The 24,719-nt window shown below is 34.4% G+C and overlaps 1 protein-coding gene across 1 annotated transcript in view; it reads left to right on the top strand.

Moving 5' to 3' along the window:
- Positions 1 to 3,887: 3,887 nt before the first annotated feature.
- The window catches only part of LOC143233435 (polypyrimidine tract-binding protein 1-like), a 78,222-nt gene continuing 57,390 nt past the window's right edge, over positions 3,888 to 24,719 (top strand). The window contains exons 1-4 of the mRNA XM_076469679.1: positions 3,888 to 4,408; positions 13,089 to 13,187; positions 13,307 to 13,456; positions 22,578 to 22,727. Of these exons, the coding sequence (XP_076325794.1) occupies positions 4,406 to 4,408; positions 13,089 to 13,187; positions 13,307 to 13,456; positions 22,578 to 22,727 (402 nt within the window). The 5' untranslated portion in view covers positions 3,888 to 4,405. The remainder of the gene's footprint in view (positions 4,409 to 13,088; positions 13,188 to 13,306; positions 13,457 to 22,577; positions 22,728 to 24,719) is intronic.

Raw genomic sequence — 24,719 nt, 5'->3', positions numbered from 1 at the left:
GTGATTTGTTTAGAGATATAATTACTAAGACTAAAACTGTACACAGTGTTCCAAGTGAGGCTTAACTAGTGATTTGTTTAGAGATATAATTACTTCTTTTGTCTCTTTTGTCTCTCTTTTTTTGACTTGTAATAATTACGTCTATAACTACACCTTAAACTTTTGTTAACTTTGCTACTAGCAACGGAACACAACTTGATGACTTGAGTGATCTGTCCAATATCCTAAGATTCTTCAAAGTTTATTAACCTTTTCGCATCGGATATGTCAAAGTGCATATGTCACAACCAACGTCAATTTTCATTACTATACTATACATAACACACCTTAGTCTAAATTTCAATAACCGTTATATAAAATAATAATAACATAAACGGCCCGGCATGACCATGTGGTTAAGGCACTCCACTCGTAATCTGAGGGTCGCGGGTTCGAATCCTCGTCACACCAAACATGCTCGCCCTGTCAGCCGTGGGAGCGTTATAATGTTACGGTTAATTCCACTATTCTTTGGCAAACGAGTAACCCAAGAGTTGTCGGTGGATGTTGATGACTAGCTGTCTTCCTTATAGTCTTTTACTGCTAAATTAGGAACGGTTTACGCGGATAGCCATCGAGTAGTTTTGCGCGAAATTCCAAAGAAACCAAACCAATAACATAGATTATGAAGCAGTTGCTTTGTGCCCTTCATTTATCAGCTTGGTTAACTTGTACAGCCTTGGTTATAACGCATGTGTTTGCAGACGTAATAAAAAAGAAATACGCCTTACCCCCCTTTCGTTTTCGCAAATATATTCTTGTTCGTTGTTATGGTTAGGAAGATGTCGTTTTCGTAGGCTGTTATAATAAACACCTACCTACATATGATTAATTAGAGATTATTATGAATGTGTTGTATGTGTGTAGGGACTTAACCTTGTACACCTGTTTACCCTAAGCTACCCCTCAGTATAATTTACAAGTTTTCATTAGGAGGAGGGAACATTCCGACAAATAAAGCTGTAACAAAGTAGCGAATTACAGTTTATTTCTTACACATATTCTATAGAAACAGATAAAATCATTCTCGGATTTTTCTTTCATGGGTTTTGTGAAATAAGGCCTGGCAATTTGGACACTCGACTCGCAACCTGGAGGTCTTGGGCTTGAATCCCCATCACCGAACATGCTCGTCCTTTCAAACTTAGGTCATAATAGCGTCACGATCAATCCCACAATACGTGGATAAAAGAGTAACCTAAGAATATGCAGTGGTGTTGATCTGCTGCCTTCCCTCTAAGTTGTCACTGCTAAATTACGAACGGCTATCGTAGGTAGTATCTCTCGTGTAGCTTTGCGCAAAATTTAGAACCATATCAAATCAAAGTTTTCTCTGTAACCAAAATAACGATAATAATAATTACATTATTCTACTACAATATTAAATACATTTTGAATTATAACAATGTTCTTTTAATTAAAAGTATTTTAAAAACGTCGGATGTTTCGCAACGTGTTTGTTGTGCGTAATAATACATGTACGTGAAGAGGATAGTCGCTATTGCAAACGTCACGTGACAAACTCACCGTTCCTTTACCTGTCATTGCCAATTTCTAGCACAGTTACAAATGTAACTAGTATCTATAATTATACATTTTTAAATGGACTACTTTCAAACTGATGTCAGTTGCATTTCTTTTGGTATAACCGAGATATGATATTTATGATGTGTAGATTTCTCCTAGCACAGTTAACCACCAAATCTCTATATACATACGACTACGCACCCAAACAGCTCTAGTTTTGTTGTTGTTTTTATTTCGCGCAAAACTACTCGAGGGCTATCTGCGCTAGCCGTCCCTAATTTCGCAGTGTAAGACTAGAGGGAAAGCAGCTAATCATCACCACCCACCGCCAACTCTTGGGCTACTCTTTTACCAACGAATAGTGGGATTGATCGTTACATTATAACGCCCCAACGGCTGAAAGGGCGAGCATGTTTGGAGCGACATGGATGCGAACCCGCGACCCTCAGATTACGAGTCGCACCTGGCCATGCCGGGCAACAGCTCTAGTATTTCTAATGTATTTGCAAACTAGGTACACGCTATTATGTATTTCTGCCATACTTCCTGTCAGTAGAATATTTCAAAAATGTCCACGTAATAATAAAGCTACATTATTTAAAATCGTTAATTAAAACCTAAGTCATCTCGATAGCAGTTTTTACTGCACTCTGGGGAGCCGTTTATACACTTATTTATATCCCAGTTAGTAGCTTTCAAAACGGAAAATATGTGTTCTTTGTCTTGTGGAAAGGTAAGAGAGAGAGAAAAGCTGTCTTCTTCCAGGAAGAGATCTTTCCTATCTCTGGATCATCAAGTGACACTTTTCGCTGATGAAACGGTTCCTTTCGTTTGATACAATTTATCGGTTTAGACCATGCAGCGTATCAATAAAGGCCTGGTGATTAGGGCGCTCATCTCGCAATTTGTGAACCACGGATTCAAATTCTGTCATCGAATATTCTCACCCTTTCGCTAGTGACGGTTAGACTTACTGTTCTTTGGTAAAAGAGTAGACTAGGAGTTATCTGTGGATGATGGTCATTAGCTGTCATCTTTCTAATCTAGCCCTCTAGTGGCAAAGCAGAATGTCTGTGGACTTGCACCGCTAAATACCGTGTTCGATACCCATGATGGGCAGAGCATAGGTAGCCCATTGCTGCTTTTTGCTTAATTCCAATCAATCAGCCAACTTTCTAATCTAGCATTTCTAAATGAGGAACGGCTAATGCCCTCCAATATCTTTGCAAGAAATTCAACATAGAAATAATACAGGTTGGAAGAAAAAACTACGACAATGCACGTGACAATTATTATGCTAATATATAAATGCATTGTTACTAATACAACACTACTGACTTTAAACAATGCATCTCATACACAGTATAAACGAGTTTCTAGGTTCCAAAGTACATTTAATGTAGATGGATGGATGGATATGTACTTTTTATTAACTCTGGTGATTTGAGTGCAAGGCTTAGCCTAAAAATAAAATACGTGCACTCAGCTGTGAAGTCCTTAAATGGTGTACGTTTATGCACCATTCGATTATAAAAGTATTTTTAGGGCTGTACCTTAAATTTAATCATCTGCCTTTCAATTAAAATTATTAACTTGAAGTTGTTCTCCGTAGTTTGATATTTGTTTACTTATTATGTATCTTACGCATGCTCAGGAAGTTCAAAACACTCTGTTTAATATGAAGTAATAATGGAGCTCAACTGTATGTACTTCCAAAGCAAGATTTAAGGATGACGTCATATATGCACGTACAAGAGAAATTGTTTCAGAGCCTCGCTACCGAATACAGTCACATAGCAAGAGCAGAGTCGCTTGACTTAGCAATTTCATGTTTCTTTTTGTAAAAGTAAAGAAGATTAGGTGTATTTCCAAACTTTATACGGTTTGATCTGAATTTAAGAAACAAGTAAACTTCGTTCTTTGATCTTATTTGATAATGGTTATGTCATTGTTAATAATAAAGGTTTGGAACTATGGTCGGAAAATACTTCAGTCTGTGTTTCTTTGTGCAGACTGATGCCGTTGTTAATTTTGTTCTTTTATACAGACCACAGACGTATATAAAAAAAAACAATATTAGATACACATTTTTGAGACCTGTTAAAAAACTGTCGAAGTAAAGGGTTAGTTTTATTCAGTGCTGTGAGTGACGTAAGTAACATGGTATATTATTGTTCAAGAAATAAAACTTGGAATTTTTTACTGTATCCCTGCGATAGGTTGTAAAAAAAAAAAAAAAAAGCAAGCCTGTAGTCGCGAAATGATTGGTTGGTTTAACTGCTCTGCTGCACGCGCATCGAAGAATTACGTAGCTGGTAGTCAAGCTAGTCCGGCTCTCAGGAAATTCTCTCTGACGTATGTTTCATCGCTCTCACGTTTTTGCCTCGCGGCATTAGAAGTGAATAAGCCCGCCTACATTGGCGTGCCGCTGTTGCGTTCAGAAAACGGTTTAATTTCTTTGTCACTTTCCTCACTTCCACTGTTCACTCGGGATCTTCTTTGCTATTCTGTACTGTTTTCCCGGGTTTGAAGCTATACCCTCCTTACTTTGAACACCTGTTCGATTCACCTCTCTGGCGTGTAAGCCAACAACACATTGGAACTGTGAAGAAGGAAAAGAAAAGTTCTGTTCTCGAATAGTGTGGTAAACCGTCCTCGCATTCGCAGCCTTTCACCTGCTCTGCAAGGTTCCATTGGATGTGTCATTGATTTAATTCTGCCTTAGTCAGAAAAAAAAACAAAACGTTTGAGAGACTTCCAGAGTACACGGTTAATAACAGATAAGAAGTTTTTGTCCTGTTTTATTGTTGTTGTTTGGAAGAGAAATTTTTCGACTCAAATGGTAAGTATATAGAATTTTTTCTTGTGTTACGTGTACACCTGCATATACTTCGTTTACCATGAGTACTTTTGGTTCGGGTTATAGCAATGAATTCCGACTAATATCGGACAATATGTTTGCTTGTGGAAGAAGTATCACTTGAAATGAACGCGCCACGCACGAGATCGTAGAAAGGTAGACTAAACGACCGCTACGTAACACAAACCGTAGCGAACTTCGTGTATCACACACATCAATTTCACCTGCTCTTCGCCACCAGTCTCTTGTAAATATTAGGTTCACAAAATTGCTCTGCTGATTAACTTGACTATGTTGACCTATGTACATGTTTCACGTTGAAAGTTCGAAGCGTTCCGTTGTTTGATTTCACAGTACGGGCTTGGTTTCCTGTATCCGCCTAAACCAACCCTTCCTTTGTGCAGAAACCAGTCCTGTTGTCGCTCCAGTAGACGTCCCGTGGTTTCCAAACAGAATATTTCGAACTTCCATGTTATTTCACAACGTAACTATCCGTTTTCGCCGGATATTTGCATCAAAGCAACTGATAAGGGAATGTAATTTGTATCGGATATAGTCAGTGCGTATTTAAACACACAGTGAACTATAAAACTCGTAATATTAAAAAAAAAAGTTAATTATGGTATGTATTGTTTAATGGTAGCTACTAGTATTGTGACGTTTCTTATGTGACGTGGTATTTTTTGACTATTGTGTTTTTGTGCCTGGTGTTAAATTTTGCCACTGTTATCGACAGTAAACTTTTATTAAAAACAAATAACAACCGTACGCTAAACGAAGATAACTTGTTAACCACGCCTTTTTGTCGTAACACCTTCTTTAACAAAGTAAATGTAGCACTTTGTCGCTGGCACTTAGGAAAACCCTAAAGAGATAATGTTGAAGCGAAAATAGACTGCTCCCCAAAAAAAAAAAAAAAAAAAAACTACTACTGTTCCCAAAGGCGGTAGTGTAAGCTGTCCTATAACGTCGTGTTACGTTTAAAATAAAGAAGGAAGTTGAACCATTTGCATTATTTCTTAAGTTATAAAAATTCCGATGATGTAAGCAGTATTTATTATTAGTGGCGTTACAATTAATATCCTAATGGCAATTCCAGAGAAATTAAAAATGTTCTTACCTTGTATTGTTAATTCGTAGAGGGCTACATGTATTTTTCCAGTTACATATTTTTGCAAACTCTTTCACCTAAAAAACTAATAATACATCATCGTCTGCACACAGTTTACTAACAACATGGTAGAAACATTAATACTTCTGTTGTTTCAAAGTGAAGTTTACTTGTTTACTGTAGACCCGTTGATTAATTAATTGGACTATAAATTTAAAAAAAAGCAAAATAAACACTAAGAAATTTCCTCGGTACTTTTTATTTCAACCAACCTTTCGCCATTACAGCTTTATTAGAGCTATTACTAGTACAATAACACACAATTAATTTCTTAGCGTAGTGACGAACACCTTGTTCGAAAGTAAGGCCCTTACAGGCCTACACCAATAATATGTTTGGTGCCTGTAATACTTAAAAACTAGGATTGTTGTCCTTTAAAATATTACGGTTTATTCTCTCAAGTAGGTGCTTCCCTGACGTCATTTTGTTATTACGAACACAGCAGACGACTATTAAAAGAGAGCTAAGACTAAAAGCTTCTAGATCGGTGCAACGGTTCTTATACTCTTGCAAACTTAGTTTACGACAATATCCTGAGCTACGAACTAATGTTTTTATGTTCACTTGCACTTTTATTGTAGAAATCAATTGGTAATGTTAGCTAAGCGTATGTGTTTGAGTTTGACCTAAATCATCTAAAGCGGCTGAACTTCGAGAGGTATTCAACTTAGGACTAAATATGTTAACTGACGGAACAATGAATTCTAAACGTTGTATGTAGCAACGTAAGAACACTGTATTAATTAGCCTCATCATTGCAATGATTTTTATCACAATTAATATAGTGTACTTTTACCAAAATAGTTGTAAAAATAATTAGTTGTTTTTTGTAGTACATTCACGCAATAACATTTTTCCCATAATCCACCGAAAGTTTTAGAAAGTCAGTATGCGACTGTCGTGTCAGGCACGTTGTATTTTTGTTATTACAAGAGTCTCTTGAATAATTCATATTTTTCGAGTATAAAATGAAAACCACCTGTTACAAAGAAATCGAGCCGGATTCTTAGATCAGTGACTTAATGTATGCAGTTACCTCTTTCCTGGCTTCGCTATTTTAAAGATAATTGTCTAAATAAAAATTATAATAGTAACCACATATTTCAGATAAATAAGTTAGTTTGTTTTTTTAATATTATTTGAAATTAAAAGTTAGAAGTGTTTATGATATTGTACGGAGTATCGAATTTAAGGTTTTGTATCAATTAAACTTTTATATATGCAAAAACGGCTCGTTTGGGTTGAGAAAATATTTTACATAGAAGAGCGAACAACGTTTCGACCTTCTGTTTTTGTTACCTTTTGTTTTTTGTCACCCATGTGTGACCCACCCTTCTTTATTAAACATGGTCTCTCGCGTTTCTCTTTTTTTTAAAGGAATGAAAGAGTGAATTTAGAGACGAGATATGACACATGGATACACATTAAAATATTATATGTGTTGTAGTGATTACTTATTATTTTCGTTAATAAAAAAGTAATTTAAAGCTCATTTAAATTGTTACTCTATTGATTTTAATCGTTAGCGCCGCGTAGTGTGGGGACCCTACATTTTTAGGTCTCTGTGATATACAGGCTGTTCCTAGAAGTTTCAAAAAGTCTACTTGTTTACGATAGACCCGTTGGTTAATCAATTGGACTATAAATCAATTGGACTTACTGTGGGGAAAGAGATAATGTTTATTGTTTCTTTATTTATTTATCTTTCAGTTGAGATGTGTATTGAATTATTTAATAAACCGGGTTTTTATAGGAGCTGGCTTTATAAGTTGATAGGCTTAGCATAGCCTAATGGTTAGGGTACTTAGTGAAAATCTGTGGATCGCGGGTTTGAATCCGCGTCACCAAACATGCTCGCACTTTCTTTCTGCATAAAATACAAACTGAATCCCAGCAGTAATTCACCGTCATAACCATACCGGGTCAGTTCACCCGACTCTAAACTGAAGTTAAAACTTTTAGAAGCGACATAACGTCTCATAGGACGTATCTCAGTTGTTGTTTTTTTCTTTCTTATTGTTATTTTGGTTTTCAAATATAAACGTTTAAGTTATAGCTGTCTCATCTCTCGACCGATATGAGAATCTAATTACTTTCGATCAATTTATTTTACCACGCACAAGGCCTCAGATTACGTTTTTCTAATCCTGCCTGAAATAATTTCAGTTTGAGGATAGGCTAGTAAAGATTATGATAAGTAATAACAGTGAATCAGGTATACACGCGCCCCACACTTAGTATTGCCGAAGCACAAAAATGTGGCTAATAAAAAGGGGAAAACGTATCATATGTAAGTTTACTTCAATCCTGCCTAAAATAATTTCAAATGCCGAGGCTATTGATAATTCCCCCATGTGTAAAGGTATATCGTATTAATAGGTATTGACCTTTTACAGGTTTCTTGTTCAAAGGCTATAAAAAATATTATATTTTGAATACGTTTCTTGATGTGGTGCACACTGTATAATAGGTAGCACTGTATTTGTTTATCTGTGACTTCTGATTACCTGGTGTTTATTACCGGCCGCTATTTCGCGTACTAATAGTAGCCTATTGAACAATAAGCCTAAGATTATGTGCAGACTAGTTGTCCCCACCGGAACTGTGCCTCCCCTCTCTGCTGAGGGCTTCGCTCCCGGACCCTCTTAACGACCCTGTTGACTTGCAGCTTTAGCTACGCCCTTGGTAATTATTGATAATAAACAAAATGCAGTATTAACTGTATTTTCGTTTACTGTGTGTGATGAACCCGCACATAATTTTTGGTGGAAAAAATAAATTATAAGTACGTATTTAAAATTAAAAACAAAAATATAATTAAAAAAACGAGCCGGTAATTCTGAGTAACTCGTTCCGAGTCTTAGCGCTTGTAATGTTGTGTATATATCCTCGTGCTTGTAATGTGGAATGGTTACGCAGTATTTTAATAATTTACACGGTTTGTTATCTTAATTATGGCTAGATGGCATTGTTTCAAGAGTTTTTGTGTTCTTGTTTATATTTGTTTGTGTTATGTAACACTAATAGTGGCTGACGAAGTTAATGAGATCACATCACTGATTACCTACCTCTGAGAACCTAACTTTCATCAATATTCTAATGGTTTTTGAACTGTCATCTTGAAATCAAACATTCTTTTCTTTACTACATTTTTTAAGGGGATAGGTGATAACACCGATTTAGGCAGTGGCCTCACAGCGAGTTTCACATTGTATTATTTGACTCCACTTGCACTAGTATAGGTTTGAGATTAATAATAATAGTCCAGCAGTCCCAAAACTACTCTGCGTGATCCAGAAGAAGAGAGAGTTGTTGGTGGAAAGCCATTCTTCTCAATGTTCATGATTTGGAGGCACCTATTCTGACACCTATTCACTGAAATAAGTCCTCTGGTGGGAATTTCTTACTTTATTAATGAATCCATGATTCTTTGAAGTTGAAAGTGACATAGCCAGGGATTGGACGATATTCTGTAGTATGATTTTCATATTGCCACATTCCGTATTACCAATCTTTCTCTCGAAATGTGAACAGAATGTTTATTTACCATTTCCTATGTCATTCAATCATTCAACCTTAAAAAAAATATATTGATTTTAGGAAGTTTTAAAGATTTCGAAATTTGTTGCTCTTTGTGTCACACTAAAATTTGGGTCTAAAATTAAAAAATAATCGTAGCAGTAAAAAAAAAAAAACCTGAAGTTTGAAGCTAACAGTAGTAAAGAAACCTTGAAATCTAAATCTAATAGTAGTAAAGAAACCTTTAAATCTAATAGTAGTAAACAAACCTTGAAGTTTAAAGCTGGTAGTACTAAACAAACCTTGAAGTTTAAAGCTAGTAGTATTAAACAAACCTATTAAACAATAGTATTATTAGTGTTTGTTTAGTATTATTATTGGTAATTCTCATTTATTCAATTTATATCTTACACCGTTATGCCACACAGTGTCGAATGTTTTCTCTGCGTTGAGAAAACACGGAGCAGTTCATTTCTTATGAATAAAACTATCGACACTGGTTTCAAGTAATCTTGCCAAATGACTTATCTTTTACAGAAATTTTCTGAAACCATTTCTGAAACGATCTAAATTTTCGTTTAATATCACAATTTGCAAACGATGAGGTGACGCAGAAAACTTTTGTGACTCTTTTGATAGTAGCTACATATTTATGGCTCGTTGCGAATGAAACTGTCAAATATTATCAAAACCACAGGATAGAAATAAAAAAAAATGTTCCTGAAACAAACCTTCTATTCTCGAAATCGATTAAAACACAAAGAAATATTCTTGAAATATACATAAACGAAACTCTTCTAGATGTCGTCCCATCGGCAAAAGTGTTAGGGATAACTTGTGATTTAGAATGAACATGAAACAAGTATGTTACTCAAATAAGACATAGCAACGAGCAGACTGCTTCGACATATTAACAGGTAAAGACACAGGAGCTATATCACAAAATGTAATGAAACAGTTCTGTCCTGCTTGGGCTAATTTAGTACAAATACGCACAAAGAAATTACAGAGACTACATAACGAAATTATCACCACAGTCTAGAATGCACCAAGATCAACAAATACTAATTTCATGTATAAATACACAAATGTTAAACCAATCAGACAGACTAGTAGATTGCTCGTTCTAATCCTTTGATAAAAGTGTGCAGAGAAACGACTCATTAACCTCAATAGACCGTTATATCATACGTGGTGGTGGTGATCCTGGGTATAACCTCTCACTCAGTATTTACCATAGGAAGAAAAAGTGCACCTGTGCTACATCTTAATATATCGTTTAGAATTAAGTATCACTTGTGTATTCAATAAGAGTTTTTATATGTGAAATACGCCACTGATAAGTATTTCAATTGAAAGAGTAACTTGTGACTATGGAACTGTTTGTGAATGTATACGACCAGTTTAAGATAAATTGTAAAATAGCACCAAATGCTACATAGTCTGTTGATGGACACGGTTCTGAAGAAAAAAGTGTTTGTTTGTTTTTGAATTTCGCGCAAAGCTACAGGGGGGCTATCTGTGCTAGCCGTCCCTAATTTAGCAGTGTAAGACTAGAGGGAAGGCAGCTAGTCATCACCACCCACCGCCAACTCTTGCGCTACTCCTTTACCAACGAATAGTGGGATTAACTGTCACATTATTACGCCCCCACGGCTGAAATGGCGAACATGTTTGGTGTGACGGGGATTCGAACCCGCGACCCTCAGATTACGAGTCGAGTTCGTTAACCATCTGACCATGCCGGGCCAGAAAGAAGTGAAATCAGTGTTCAAGCCCTGTTTTTCGTCAATAACCTTTGGAGCATTCTGCAGTTTATAGACGATAGTGATGGAGGAGGGGATGAATGGTTTAGAAAAAAACTTCTTGGGTCGTGCCCACGACGAAGACGAGACCATTCTTAACGAACAATGTTATCACGCATCGTAAATAATGCTAATAAATAATCAGGTGTGAAAATATTACACACATTCACAAAGGCGTAGCGCGGAGGACATACTGCTCACATATTATTTTTCAGCTTTTATATATACAATAATAATAATAATAATGTTTTATGTCACGTAATAAAAAATAAAACTTTGGTAAATATTGTTACATTAGATTTGATATGTGTTAATGACAATTTCAGCTTTTTTAATTTATTGTCCCCTTAAATATTTCTGCCTCCCCCCCCCCCGAGTGGAAAATCTGGCTACGACACTGTATTAAAAAAACAAACCAAAAAGATGACTAGTTCTTGATGTGTAGAATTTGAATGAGAGTGGGATTATATAACTGGATTGTAAAGGTTTGTTACCCGCCGTCTGTGTGTCTTTGTAATGAATTATTTGTCCCTAAACCTAAAAGCTATTTGTTGAGTCTAGTTAATATGTGTTATGAAACTAGCGAAAAAGTCTAGTATGGATGTGACTACGGTTATGCGTGTTGTTTTTCGTTATCCACTTTCACATTTACGTGTCTTGTATTATAGTTCTGGTGACATTCTTCAAGAGCTGGTTCCATTTATGATATTTATTATGTGAAAGCTCACGTTTCCTACAGACCCGCTCGTTTGAAGAGTTGCATCTCTACCTCAATTCGCTTGACTCCAAGTGGCCCTTCAGGAATTATCTACAATCTCAGTTTTCGCGTGGCGTCAGCAGAGGAGCTATGACCACTCTTGTTGATAAGGAACACATGGTTTTCAGCTTATAGCCATAAGCAGTTGGAAAAAAGAAAAGACATTTGCCTGTCCTTCAATAACGGTGTTGTGTAGGCTTGTAATTAATTCTTGACAGCTCTTGGCATCTGAAAAAAATTTTCAATGACCTGAAAGGGTGAAAGATTTTGGGATGAGGCTTCCCGTGAGACAAAGAAAAAAAGATTAATTTGGTGATTTTACTGAGTGAGAATTATAATAAAGACTAAAATTAATAATTATAGAAAATAAGGGTTCGATAGAGATGTATGAAAATGGTTGAGACCCCACGACTGGTACGAGTTAAAGCTATTTTAATAAGATGGGCAGGGGAGTTTTAATACGGTACCTGTAAGTAGTGGGTATATTTAATATTGATGAATTGAGATGAGTCATTAAACTTCAGGGACTAAAGTAAAAATTCTTCTAGTTGTGGAGTTATGAATTTTTGTTTTTTTTTCTTTTTAGACTTTGTGCCTAATATCACTTTAGGGAAAAAAATATGTTGGTATTGATTGTCATCCACAGAAAAATTGTGATGAGGCCGCAAAGTTACCTGTACTTATTACGAGATTAGTTTTTGTATAACACGACGAGTCTGTATTAGAGCAAATCCACGTTGCTATATTCACCACGAGAATCGAATCAAAACTTTTAGCGTTGTTAAGTCCAAAAATTCCGCAGTGCCACTAGGGGGATATAAATACATCGAAAAGTCACTTTCAAAGACCACGGTTTTAAATATGAAATGTTTGGAACGTTCAGGGAACATTCGGACAGTTCTGTTCACACATCTACAGAAGTTTAAGTAGATAACTTCTGAGATTCATTGAATATTTCGAAGTATGTAACAATATGAAAAGCAAGAACCACTCGTTAAAATTCAAGTATAATAAAACACAGTAGGTGAGTGCATTAGTATCACGCAGGTCCTCATTACAATTTTTATACACAAATAAGTCGTGCGCGTCGTGTGTCATTTTACTTTGTTGCTGGTTGTTTTTCACTCTGAATTTGAACTTTTTTTTAAATTATTATAATTTGTTCTAACTGTATGTAAAGTAACGATTGTTTTGAACCTATTTAAATCATCCAGTATAAATTTTACAATGTTTTTAAACACATTTTTATCCCTGGATAAAACTAATATAATAAACGTTTTTTTTGTAGTTGTTTTTTTTATGTGAGGCGAATATAAATTTTATATTTCTAGATGGAATCAATTATTATGGTTCATTAGAGTGTTATTATGAATATGGTATTACGTTTTAAAACGAAATATTTATTTTCAGCGCGGATCTGACGAGCTACTGTCTCAGGGTGCAGTTAGTAATGGTACCGTCATGAGTCCACAACCGAACCACGCCGACAACAACAATGATGCCAAAAAAGTGAGTCTTATATAAAGTTTCGTAACGAAAATTTTGAACTAGTTTTTCTGTAAAATAAAAATACGTATACATTTCAAAGTGATTAAAAAGTTGGTATAATTCTGACTATTTTCCTGCAGGTGAAACTGGAGAGAAATCAGCACGACAAACCGTCCAGAGTGGTCCATGTGCGGAACATTCCAAATGAGGCAACAGAGATGGACGTTATCCATTTGGGTGTACCATTTGGACGAGTGAATAATGTATTACTGTTGAAGGGAAAAAACCAGGTATCGACCTTAGTCTGTATATTACCCCATAGTGAATGTGTTTGGTTGAGGAAAGTAAAAACAAATTACGAAGTGCGTAGAAAATAAGTGAAACAAGCGAATCAGTATGAACGTTTTATTTTTGTTAATGTTGTATTGAAACTTGTCTGGAGTTAGAGGGTTTTTACCTGGGCGTGTGACCAGATTCTGTTGCTATCAGCTAGGTAGCTGTTTTAAATTAAGCAGATATATGTACGTAAGAACTCGTTTGAATTCAACTGGTATCCAGACTGGAAAATGATATAATAACTAGGGTCAACTGAATTTCTTGTGAATAACGCTAAAAGCCTTACCTTCACCAGATGGCGGTAGAAATGGAAGACGTAAAACGAATTTTATCTAACTTTTTTATTTACGGTTTTTTATATAATAACGAACAAGATATCTGTTTGCCTGTAGGGTATTTGTAAAGATATCAGCCGACTGAAGCAGTTCTTTGCAAAGTTAATCTGTATTAGGCTTTATTCCTCATTGAACATCCGTACCCAGTAGTCAGTTCAGGCCTAAATCAATAAACAGCAAACGATATTTTTGTTATGGCGTACAAAGTGCATTTCATTGTAAACACGGGGAATGAGAAAATAGTTTTATGATACTTTGACTTAAAGCATTTCATTGTGTATAATACAACTTTGTTCCATCGTGTTTTCATTATAATTACGCCTTTTATTATTCATTTCTCTTCTAACTTCTGTATATTAACGAACCAACCATGAGTACTGTATGAAGTTGATATGTAGACCGTTTACATTACAGCCTCATTTCCAAGTCAAACATAAGCTATTACTTGAGGCCAGTGCTAATGTTTATGAAAATAAGGCTAGCTCTGGCAGTATTTGTTTTTTGTTCATCGGTCTGTTAATTACAATTAATCCTTTTAATTATCAGACGTAATAAAGAACCTAACTACTAACAAACTACTTAATACAAAGTTCCAAACTTCAGTGCTGACAAATTATTTTATTGATTGCTACCTACCTGTTGTAACAACCCCTAAACTAATGGACTGTTCCTACACGTTGCACGTTAGAATATGCTCATTGAAGCTGTGGATGGAACTGTACACTATAAATAAAAACTGCAGTGTAAACTTTTAATACGTTAGTGAATTTTTTTTCTAATGAAATCTTTAATTTTTCTGCGTGTTCCACTTTTCCAAGTAGTGTCAACGATTTAGGCTAAATTCAAGCGCAAAAGACCATTTTAAACTAATGATATAATTATTACTAACTTCTCGTCTCAATCACTCGGCGAAACTATACTTTTTTCTGTTTTTGACAGTTAAGATGGTTGTTTTAAACTAAGAAGGTACCTTTATGGAGGCCCTCTATATATTACAATTCTTACATTATTTAACCTATAACCCCTCCCTCCAAGGCCACCGACAGTTTTCGTGGGCATCAGGAAAGGCTTGGTATGTGAGTTCCCTCCCCCCCTCGATCAATTCTTTCTCTGCCTTCTACAGATCCACATTTGAAACAATGAACCCCGAGGAGATTCCCGGCCTCCACGCCTTCTCGATAGGCATGCGTACCTCCTGATATAATGCCCCTAGTCCTCATGAGCTACATGTGGTGACGTTATTTTAACTTGGTAATAAAAAAAGCGCTCCCTACTTCAAAATGATAAGTTATTTAGTGTTATAGAATTTATGTCAAATAAAGCTGTGTAATACGTAATAGAGGTGAAATTTTAAAATCTACATTGTCGACCAGAAGCATTTTTACCTATAATCTAACCATTCACCCGTATATTATAATTGCGGTATGATATGACATAACCTAATTGTTAAATTTAATTATGGAACTTTTGTTTTTGGCAGTTGGGGATTTTTATTTTCTGTTTTTCATGTAAATATAAATTGGAATTAACTTTATTCGTAGGTTAACATATCGAAACTAATTAACTTGTAGAAATTGTGATAGATCTTATGCGTACAGTATGTGTGTGTGGGGGGGAGAATAATATTTGGCCCATGCTTGACTACCTCCTGTCCTAAGGAAGACATTTGTACCATAATGCACTTGCTTGATACAAAAATATTTTTAAAAACTTCTTAATAATAATAAATATTCAATATCAACGATGAAAATGAAAAGCGTAATGTTTATAAAAACCAACGTACAAAAGAAAAATGCCTTGAATAAACTAATTTACGACTTTTTAAGTATTAAGTCTCTAATTTTCGATAAATGTTTGGCATATAAACTATGATGGATCGTAATTCTTAGTTTATTTTCGTTTAACTTCGCAGGTATGAATTTCTGATCAAAGTAAGCCATATGTATGGGTTAGAACTAAAAAGCTTCGTAATCTGAGGATCGCGGGTTCGAATCCCCGTCACACCAAACACGCTCGCTCTTTCAGCCGTGGGGCGTTATAATGTGACAGTCAATCCCACTTTCGTTGGTAAAAGAATAGCCCAAGAGTTGCTGATGAATGGAGATAACTAGCTGCCCTCTCTCTAGTCTTACACTGCTCAATCAGGGACGGCTAGCGCAGGTAGCCCTCGTGTATCTTTGCGCGAAAATTCAAAACAAACAAACAAGCTCTTAGAGTAATGAAGCCAGTCAATATATTTGGAAAACAAAGCCTTTAGTGAGTAGACAGACTGCATTGGTTCCTAGGTGGGGCAGCCGTAAGTTTACGAACGTGCAATTGCTCAAATCCGTGGTTCGATTCCACATGGGGGACACAGCAGATAACTCTTGAAGGTGGCTTGCAGTAAAACAAGGGCTTTATGAAATCATTAGTTGGATACCGTCACTCTTAATAATAATTTCGGTCGTAATCACGGTGGTTCCTCGGGAAGTTTGGTTAGTTCAGGAAATTTAGGCTTACCCTTGACAGTCAAGTTATTCTACGAAATAATATTTTTAAAATTGCTAATCCTGTCGTTATTGAGCATGTCATTAGTTTAAGATTTAATTGTGATTATCAATTACTAGAAAGATTTGTATTCAACTGTGAATCACTTGTTCCAAACAAATTAAAATTCATTGTGATTACAGCCTCTTAGGCAGTATGTCACTCAAGACTCCCAGTGACAATTAATTGTGCTTTGTTTATATGAACTGAGCGTACCTGCACTAATATTTCTCGCTAATTTGGGAAGAAACAAAAGATCTTGGTTGTAACTCATCGAAAAGACAGTTTTCTTTTCGTTGTACCGCGTTTTTCCCGTGCGATTTTAACTGTTTCTTCAATAACATGGACAACGAATGAAGACTAAAACTTCTAGCTGTCGGTCGTAGGAGTTGCCGTCATGGTTGACCTTGGACGTGTGACTCACAAAAGACTCCTGTTACCGGATGTTGGGCTGAACCTGTAGCTGGCCCCACTTTGTAGGTCGCCTTTTTGCCGGATGGGCCATTGAGAAGACATGCATGCATGCAGAACGCTATTAAGCGGCAGTTTTTCCTTCACAAAGAAGTTGGAATGTTATCAACTAGTACCTTTTAATTACGGCCTGTTTGTGAAAGTTGAAAGATCTGTTCATTGTTTCTCATTCGTCCATTACTACTAGTAGGGAAGTAATACATATATATATACATAAAAAACACTTAGTGCTCTGTTTCTCTCACTGTTCTTACACTAGTAACTATCACTACAGTCAGTATTCAAGAACACCCAGAACAAAAACATATCTTAATACTATCTAGTAATTCATTGTGCTTTTGAAATAGCGTGCTATTGTGAGTCTTCGCGGGAGTGATCGGCCAAAACAGACATTAATATATTATACTGAAAGAATGATCATTATTTCTTATTGTAAATTTGTTACAAATATTATCAGTATGGTGCACATACATGAAAGATTCAGTATTGTGATTTATACTGCACGATTGTATCACTAGATGTTATGTTTTATGACACGCGATATTGTGCTTTACGTGGTACTGTTGTAACACTGAATATTGTGGTTGTTATGGCACAATTGCATCACTAGATATGTTTGATATAACAGATATAACACTGGATATTGTGGCTGGTATGACACTGTTGTAACATAGCTATTGTGGTTGGTATGACACACTTGTATGAAATAATATTGTCATTGTTATAAGATCTTATGAATGAAAGCAGAGAATAATGTAATAAGAATTTCAACTACGTTATATTTGCTGTATCTATTATGTTAAGTGGAGTGTGTTTTATGTAGTTGGGATAAACAAAATTGTTGACTTGGGAGAAGAAGAATTTTAAATACTTCATTAAGAAAATATGTACTTTAAGTTACAGAATATATATTGTCACCTTTTGAAATATAAGCTTCCATTTTAATTACAATAATTAAACCTATCGATGGTCGCTTCAATTATCTGTACAAGTTATGCTGAAATAAACTTTTTGTTATTATTATTACTTAAAAAACAAATCTCATAATTTTAATATCAAGATACTACAGCTCAACACTACCTATGAAAAAATAACTTCTTAATAAGAAATCACTGATCACTGTATATTCTTACAAGAGTTTTTAAAATTCACTGGTTATTTACTTTTTTATCTTGGTTATAATTTTATACTAGGTTTATGTTAAATTTATGTTGTTGTGTTATGTTACAGATTAGACACAACTCATATTTGATGTATTGTTATGTTCCTATGTGTGTTAATACACAGTTATTTTATGCTAAATTAATATTACTGTATTATATGACAGATTAAACACAACATACATTTGATGATATGTCATGTTCCTGTGTGTGTGTGTATATTTACTGTCTGTGAAGTGCTGACATTTAGAAATTAATAAACTTTTGCAACAAGAGCTTGAAATATTTTTCCTGTACAATGTTAATGTAGGTCATGACACCAACTTACTGTCAATGAAATGTCCATATTTAGAAAATGAAACACTTTTTAGACAAGTTTTTACTTCCTATTAGAAGCAAAGATTCATTTAAACAGACTTCAACATATCTTACACAGCTTTAAACATTGTTTTCAAATAGATCTGCTTGAAAGTGTTGTATTCTAGTTATATAGAAGCCACGATTTGTAAACCAGTGGGCATCTAGATGGTCACCTTAAACAACGCAGAATCATGTGACCTCAGCTTTTAATGGAATGTACATAGGGTTGGTCCATTGAACTGACCTTGTATTGGAGATGGAGTGTTGACTATTGTTTCAAATTCACTGAGTAAAATGTATGAATGTGTTGCACACAAAAAGTCACATGTGTCACAGAAGTATTTGCACTGAAGATATGTCTGTGAATTAGCAGTGTTGGTCTGAGTTGCACTTTGACCTTTAACAAGCTGGAACGTGAGGTAATATTCATGTGAAGAATAAAAATATTTTTGCATAACCTCTAGAACTTTTGAATTGCTGTTTATTGGTTTTCTTTTCAGTATCTCTGTATGATGTGATTATTACTTAGTTTATTGTTGTTGCTTTCAGTACCCTTGTATATTGTTACAGGTATTTACTCTTGTCTGCTACGGACTGTCACTAAATTTGCAGCATTGAGTGAAATTAATAGTTGATAACTGACAGGAAATGCATAATGAGAACTTGTATTTTAAACTCTTCTTTGTTTCTGATTTCTTGTACTTAATTAATGTTTGGTAAAAGGAAACATTTGCTGATAGTTTGAGAAGGTAACTGTTTTGTTTGTTATTTTACTATCATCTTTACCAGTTAAGGGCTGCATTTTCTGAATTGATTCTTTGCACAAAGACAAATCCTTACTATAGAAAGTAATCCTTGAAATGTTATGGTATTTATAGTGGATGTTGTTTATTAAATTAAGAATGGCAGGTGTTTTATTACTTGTGTAAATGGTTCACTGTGTTGCTATGGGGCTACAGAGGTTTTTCTGTATTGTGAAATTTGATGCTATGTTAATGTTACTAACATGACATAGTCACTGTGTGAAGGCCAAAGTTGTCAAACTGCATATGGTTTGAAGGATGGAGTGACCTTGAAGGGTCTTTAAAGGGCAATGTAAAGTGTGGCCTAACAATCAGTGAACTAACAGTTTGTTTTCAGGCCTAGGGGACCAGTAGAAGTGAACTATGTAATTTTAACATGATGAAAGAAACAGTACAAGAGCATGTTACAGGACTATTGTTTAGTAGTTTCTACTCTAGCAAAAATAATTTTGATAAAATTTTAACCTGGGTTTTAATGAAAAGTTTTGTTACTTCTTGCTGGCTACTGGTTAGACGTTTTAGCTTTCTAAGATGTATAAACTAGAAACCAAATGCTATTATTGAACTAATTTCATTCACTACTAGGTAGTTACATGTGTATGTCGACATAGTAGTTACATGTGTATGTCGACATAGCTGTTCCATTCATATTCAGTAGTTACGTGTGTATGTGTGGAAAAAGCTCCTCTTATCATATTTAAAGAACCTTTTGTAATTACACTGAATTGTTTACTTAACAAGCAATTCGGCTGGCATTCACTGAAGTCAAGCAGTAAAACAAACTGAAGTAGACAGTGCTAAGCTGTGCCATGTATTACATCACTCCTGTTATGTACTATATAACTATATATACATTTTTATATATGCTTTATACAACAGTAATTTTTAAAAGAAGTGACTGAAAGCTAACATGGTAACAGACAAAATCTGGTATATTTGAGTAAAAAAAAAAATTGTAAGCTAAAGTACTTGGCTCATGTCATTTGTATTATTTTGTTTTACCCTGTAAATGCATTAAGAATTGTTGAACCATCATTATAAATTAAATACAAAGTTATTTACACTGGATATAACAAAACCTAATGTTTTGGGGTAACATGGGACCTATTGTTCCATGTCAGCTATAACATTCTTTAAACTTAAGTAAAACTGTTGAGACATTTTCTAAATTTATTAAGTAATGTCTGCTCTTATTATCTGGATGAATGAAATCTTGATAAAAAAAATTGTTAGCTTTTCTAACTTTGTAGTTTTATCATTCAACTTCACGAGAATTTAAACAAATTCAACATTTTCAACTTCACGAGAATTTAAACAAGTTCAACATTGCTTTTATTGAAAATTGAGCTTCATCTGATACTGAGATGCATAATATGTTATGTTACCCAGTGTTTTACTGTAATCCTGCTTAACACTGACTTTTATTGAAAATTGAACTTCATCTGATACTGAGATGCATAATATGTTATGTTACCCAGTGTTTCACTGTAATCCTGCTTAACACTGACTTTTATTGAAAATTGAGCTTCATCTGGTACTGAGATGCATAATATGTTATGTTACCCAGTGTTTCACTGTAATCCTGCTTAACACTGACTTTTATTGAAAATTGAACTTCATCTGATACTGAGATGCATAATATGTTATGTTACCCAGTGTTTCACTGTAATCCTGCTTAACACTGACTTTTATTGAAAATTGAGCTTCATCTGATACTGAGATGCATAATATGTTATGTTACCCAGTGTTTTACTGTAATCCTGCTTAACACTGACTTTTATTGAAAATTGAACTTCATCTGATACTGAGATGCATAATATGTTATGTTACCCAGTGTTTCACTGTAATCCTGCTTAACACTGACTTTTATTGAAAATTGAGCTTCATCTGGTACTGAGATGCATAATATGTTATGTTACCCAGTGTTTCACTGTAATCCTGCTTAACACTGACTTTTATTGAAAATTGAACTTCATCTGATACTGAGATGCATAATATGTTATGTTACCCAGTGTTTCACTGTAATCCTGCTTAACACTGACTTTTATTGAAAATTGAGCTTCATCTGATACTGAGATGCATAATATGTTATGTTACCCAGTGTTTTACTGTAATCCTGCTTAACACTGACTTTTATTGAAAATTGAACTTCATCTGATACTGAGATGCATAATATGTTATGTTACCCAGTGTTTTACTGTAATCCTGCTTAACACTGACTTTTATTGAAAATTGAGCTTCATCTGGTACTGAGATGCATAATATGTTATGTTACCCAGTGTTTTACTGTAATCCTGCTTAACACTGACTTTTATTGAAAATTGAACTTCATCTGATACTGAGATGCATAATATGTTATGTTACCCAGTGTTTCACTGTAATCCTGCTTAACACTGACTTTTATTGAAAATTGAACTTCATCTGATACTGAGATGCATAATATGTTATGTTACCCAGTGTTTCACTGTAATCCTGCTTAACACTGACTTTTATTGAAAATTGAGCTTCATCTGGTACTGAGATGCATAATATGTTATGTTACCCAGTGTTTCACTGTAATCCTGCTTAACACTGACTTTTATTGAAAATTGAGCTTCATCTGATACTGAGATGCATAATATGTTATGTTACCCAGTGTTTTACTGTAATCCTGCTTAACACTGACTTTTATTGAAAATTGAGCTTCATCTGATACTGAGATGCATAATATGTTATGTTACCCAGTGTTTTACTGTAATCCTGCTTAACACTGACTTTTATTGAAAATTGAACTTCATCTGATACTGAGATGCATAATATGTTATGTTACCCAGTGTTTCACTGTAATCCTGCTTAACACTGACTTTTATTGAAAATTGAACTTCATCTGATACTGAGATGCATAATATGTTATGTTACCCAGTGTTTTACTGTAATCCTGCTTAACACTGACTTTTATTGTTGGTATGCTATACCTTTGAGAGTTAAACATTTATTAAACTTAGTGAATAAAAGAAAGTTATTAAAATTCATAGTTTATCCCAGTTTTTTCTCCCATATTGTTATTCGTACAAAACTAAGTGTAAAAAGTAGCTTTGATCTCGATGTTTATCACTTTGTGGTTTTATTCTAATAAAAAAGCTTTTCAATTTTTCTTTCATGTATATATTTTTATTCATGTAAAATTAATAAAAAAATAAGTTAGAATTCTGGAGACATTTGAAGCACATTAGCTATTTTAATGGGGTTTACAAGCTATGTTTTGTTTTTTGAGAAGACTAAAGCCATTCTGGCCAGCTTTTCACTTCTACTTTTCTTTCATTTTTTAGACTTAAGTGTTATACATAAAAATGAGCTTCTTATTAAGTTAAATTCTGCCATTTACTTTAGACACTACTGCTACTTAGTTTTTACCTCGGGTTTCAATACTTTTCACTCCAGGCCTTCTTAGAAATGGTGGATGATGCAGCTGCTAGCTCCATGGTAGACTACTACACCAATTCAGGTGCTCCTCTTATTCGCGGACAAACTGTTTTTGTGCAGTTCTCCAACCACAAGGAACTGAAGACAGACAGCACACATTCAGATGCTGTAAGTCATTTTCCTGGCTATTAGAACAAAGATAAAATAGCACATTTGCCATCTTATTTCATGTTCCTGTAATATTTTCTATAAAGAATGAAAAAGCTGTTTGACACTTTATATTTTAAAAATCCTGGCACTGGGAAATTTTAACACAATATTGAGGTTATCATTTTAACCTAAGTATTTTTCTTTCATGTACATACAGTACCATAAGGTGAAGATTTCTCATTTTATTTTTCTGGTTAACTGAGATGCAATTATTTGCTGTTTGTGACCCCGTAACAATATATATTTTTTTTGTAAGATTACATATAGTCCTAAGAAATTAAAAGGATTTCAGAATGTTGCCTATAAAAGGTATGAACTGAAACATTATGATTAAAAGCTAATCCCCAAATATTTGAAGTAATTATTTAATATATGTTTAATCAGAATATTTTAAATTTGAAATATTTAATTATTTAGTGTTATATCCAAGAGAAGTATTTTGTCGTACAAACAGTATCACCTATAGAACTTAGCAGGCATAAACTGCATTTTGTATCTAAATGTTTTAAATTAGTGGTAACACAAAACTACCTGAGAAAGAACTTGACTAACTGCCACATCACTAGCTTTACGGTATGAATGTATGAAACAAGTCCCTTCCAATTTCAAATAAATTTATATGGGCCTCCAAATCTTGCATGTCATAAAAGAAGTTATGGTTTGAGGTTTTTCTCTTTTAAAAGGAATATCCTAATTACATTCTTAGTTTGATTCCAAATATATTAGCATTGATCATTCAACACTTTGAAAACATAGTCAGTGATATTTTAGAAGTAAACTGTAATGTAGAGTAACTTACTGTAAACAAACTGTTTTGATCTTTTCTTGATTTATGGGTGTAAATTAGCAAATAATTGTTCTGGTGATTTTAGAGATAACTAGAAGGTAAGCTCATACTTTGAATGCAAAACATTGTTTTGATTATGGTATTTTGTGTTTGAGTGTATAAAGTTTGCAAAATGAAAATACAGCACTTATAATTTAAAGTAATTAAAGCAAGCAACTTGGCTAAACTACTTGCTTATGAGGTTACATACAAAGAGTTCTAAACAAGTCTGATGTCTGTGTAAAGTGTCTCGGTGACTGTAATGTTAAACCTGTTCCACAACATGTGATACCCAACAAACACTTCTAGTCCAAAAGATACTTTGAGACAAGTGGTTTGATCAAAAATTACAAAATGATCAGCTTGTCTAGTTAGACGCACCAGATTTATCAATTCTTTCAAAACCTAGGTATCTGGGACAAGTACTAAAACTCAACAGGGTAACGGTACCAGTACTGTGTCTAAAAAACGAACGAAGAAATTTTGTACAAAATAAACACTGCTGTTTGAGACCTAACTCTCAAGGATGAGAGCCATTTCCCAGATACCTTTACTTTTGCAATGCAATAGTATTATCCACACCAACTTCTACCTTATGCATATGATGGCATTGTATGTACTTCCATACTCCTAATTTAATTTTTGCAGTATAATAAATTTTCACCATTGAATACATTTCATAGTAAAGAACTTTCTAACAAGTAAATAAATTTACGAGTTAACAACTTTCTCACCAATAAATTCGTCAGTGAATAAATTTGCTAGCCTTAAGTAGTTTGATATTGAAGCTAATAAATAGAGGATAACTTATTGTAAGAATAATAGCTTAAAAACACGCCAAATTAAACTGTTTTCTGTGTGTAATTAAAAAGGGAGAAAACAAAGTGGAATAATTGTTTGTATTATTTTTATCAAGTTTATATAACTTTAGTATCTAAAAATGAACTTCAGTTATGACTTCACTGTCATAAGATTGGGAATGAATTTCCTGAGAGGTTGCACTGCTAGATGGAGTTTTTAGCCAATTATTATTTCTGATACAGTCACAGTAGCTGCTGTATAACTCAGTAACTTGTCTCTGATCCAAGGTTTTTTTGTTTTTTTTCTGGCTGCTTAGACATGTC

The sequence above is a fragment of the Tachypleus tridentatus genome, chromosome 1 (assembly GCF_004210375.1).
Source record: "Tachypleus tridentatus isolate NWPU-2018 chromosome 1, ASM421037v1, whole genome shotgun sequence".
In the NCBI taxonomy this organism is placed as follows: Eukaryota; Metazoa; Arthropoda; class Merostomata; order Xiphosura; family Limulidae; genus Tachypleus; species Tachypleus tridentatus.
The sequence above is the reverse complement of the archived record's forward strand: the minus strand, read 5'-3'. Positions and strand labels throughout refer to the sequence as shown.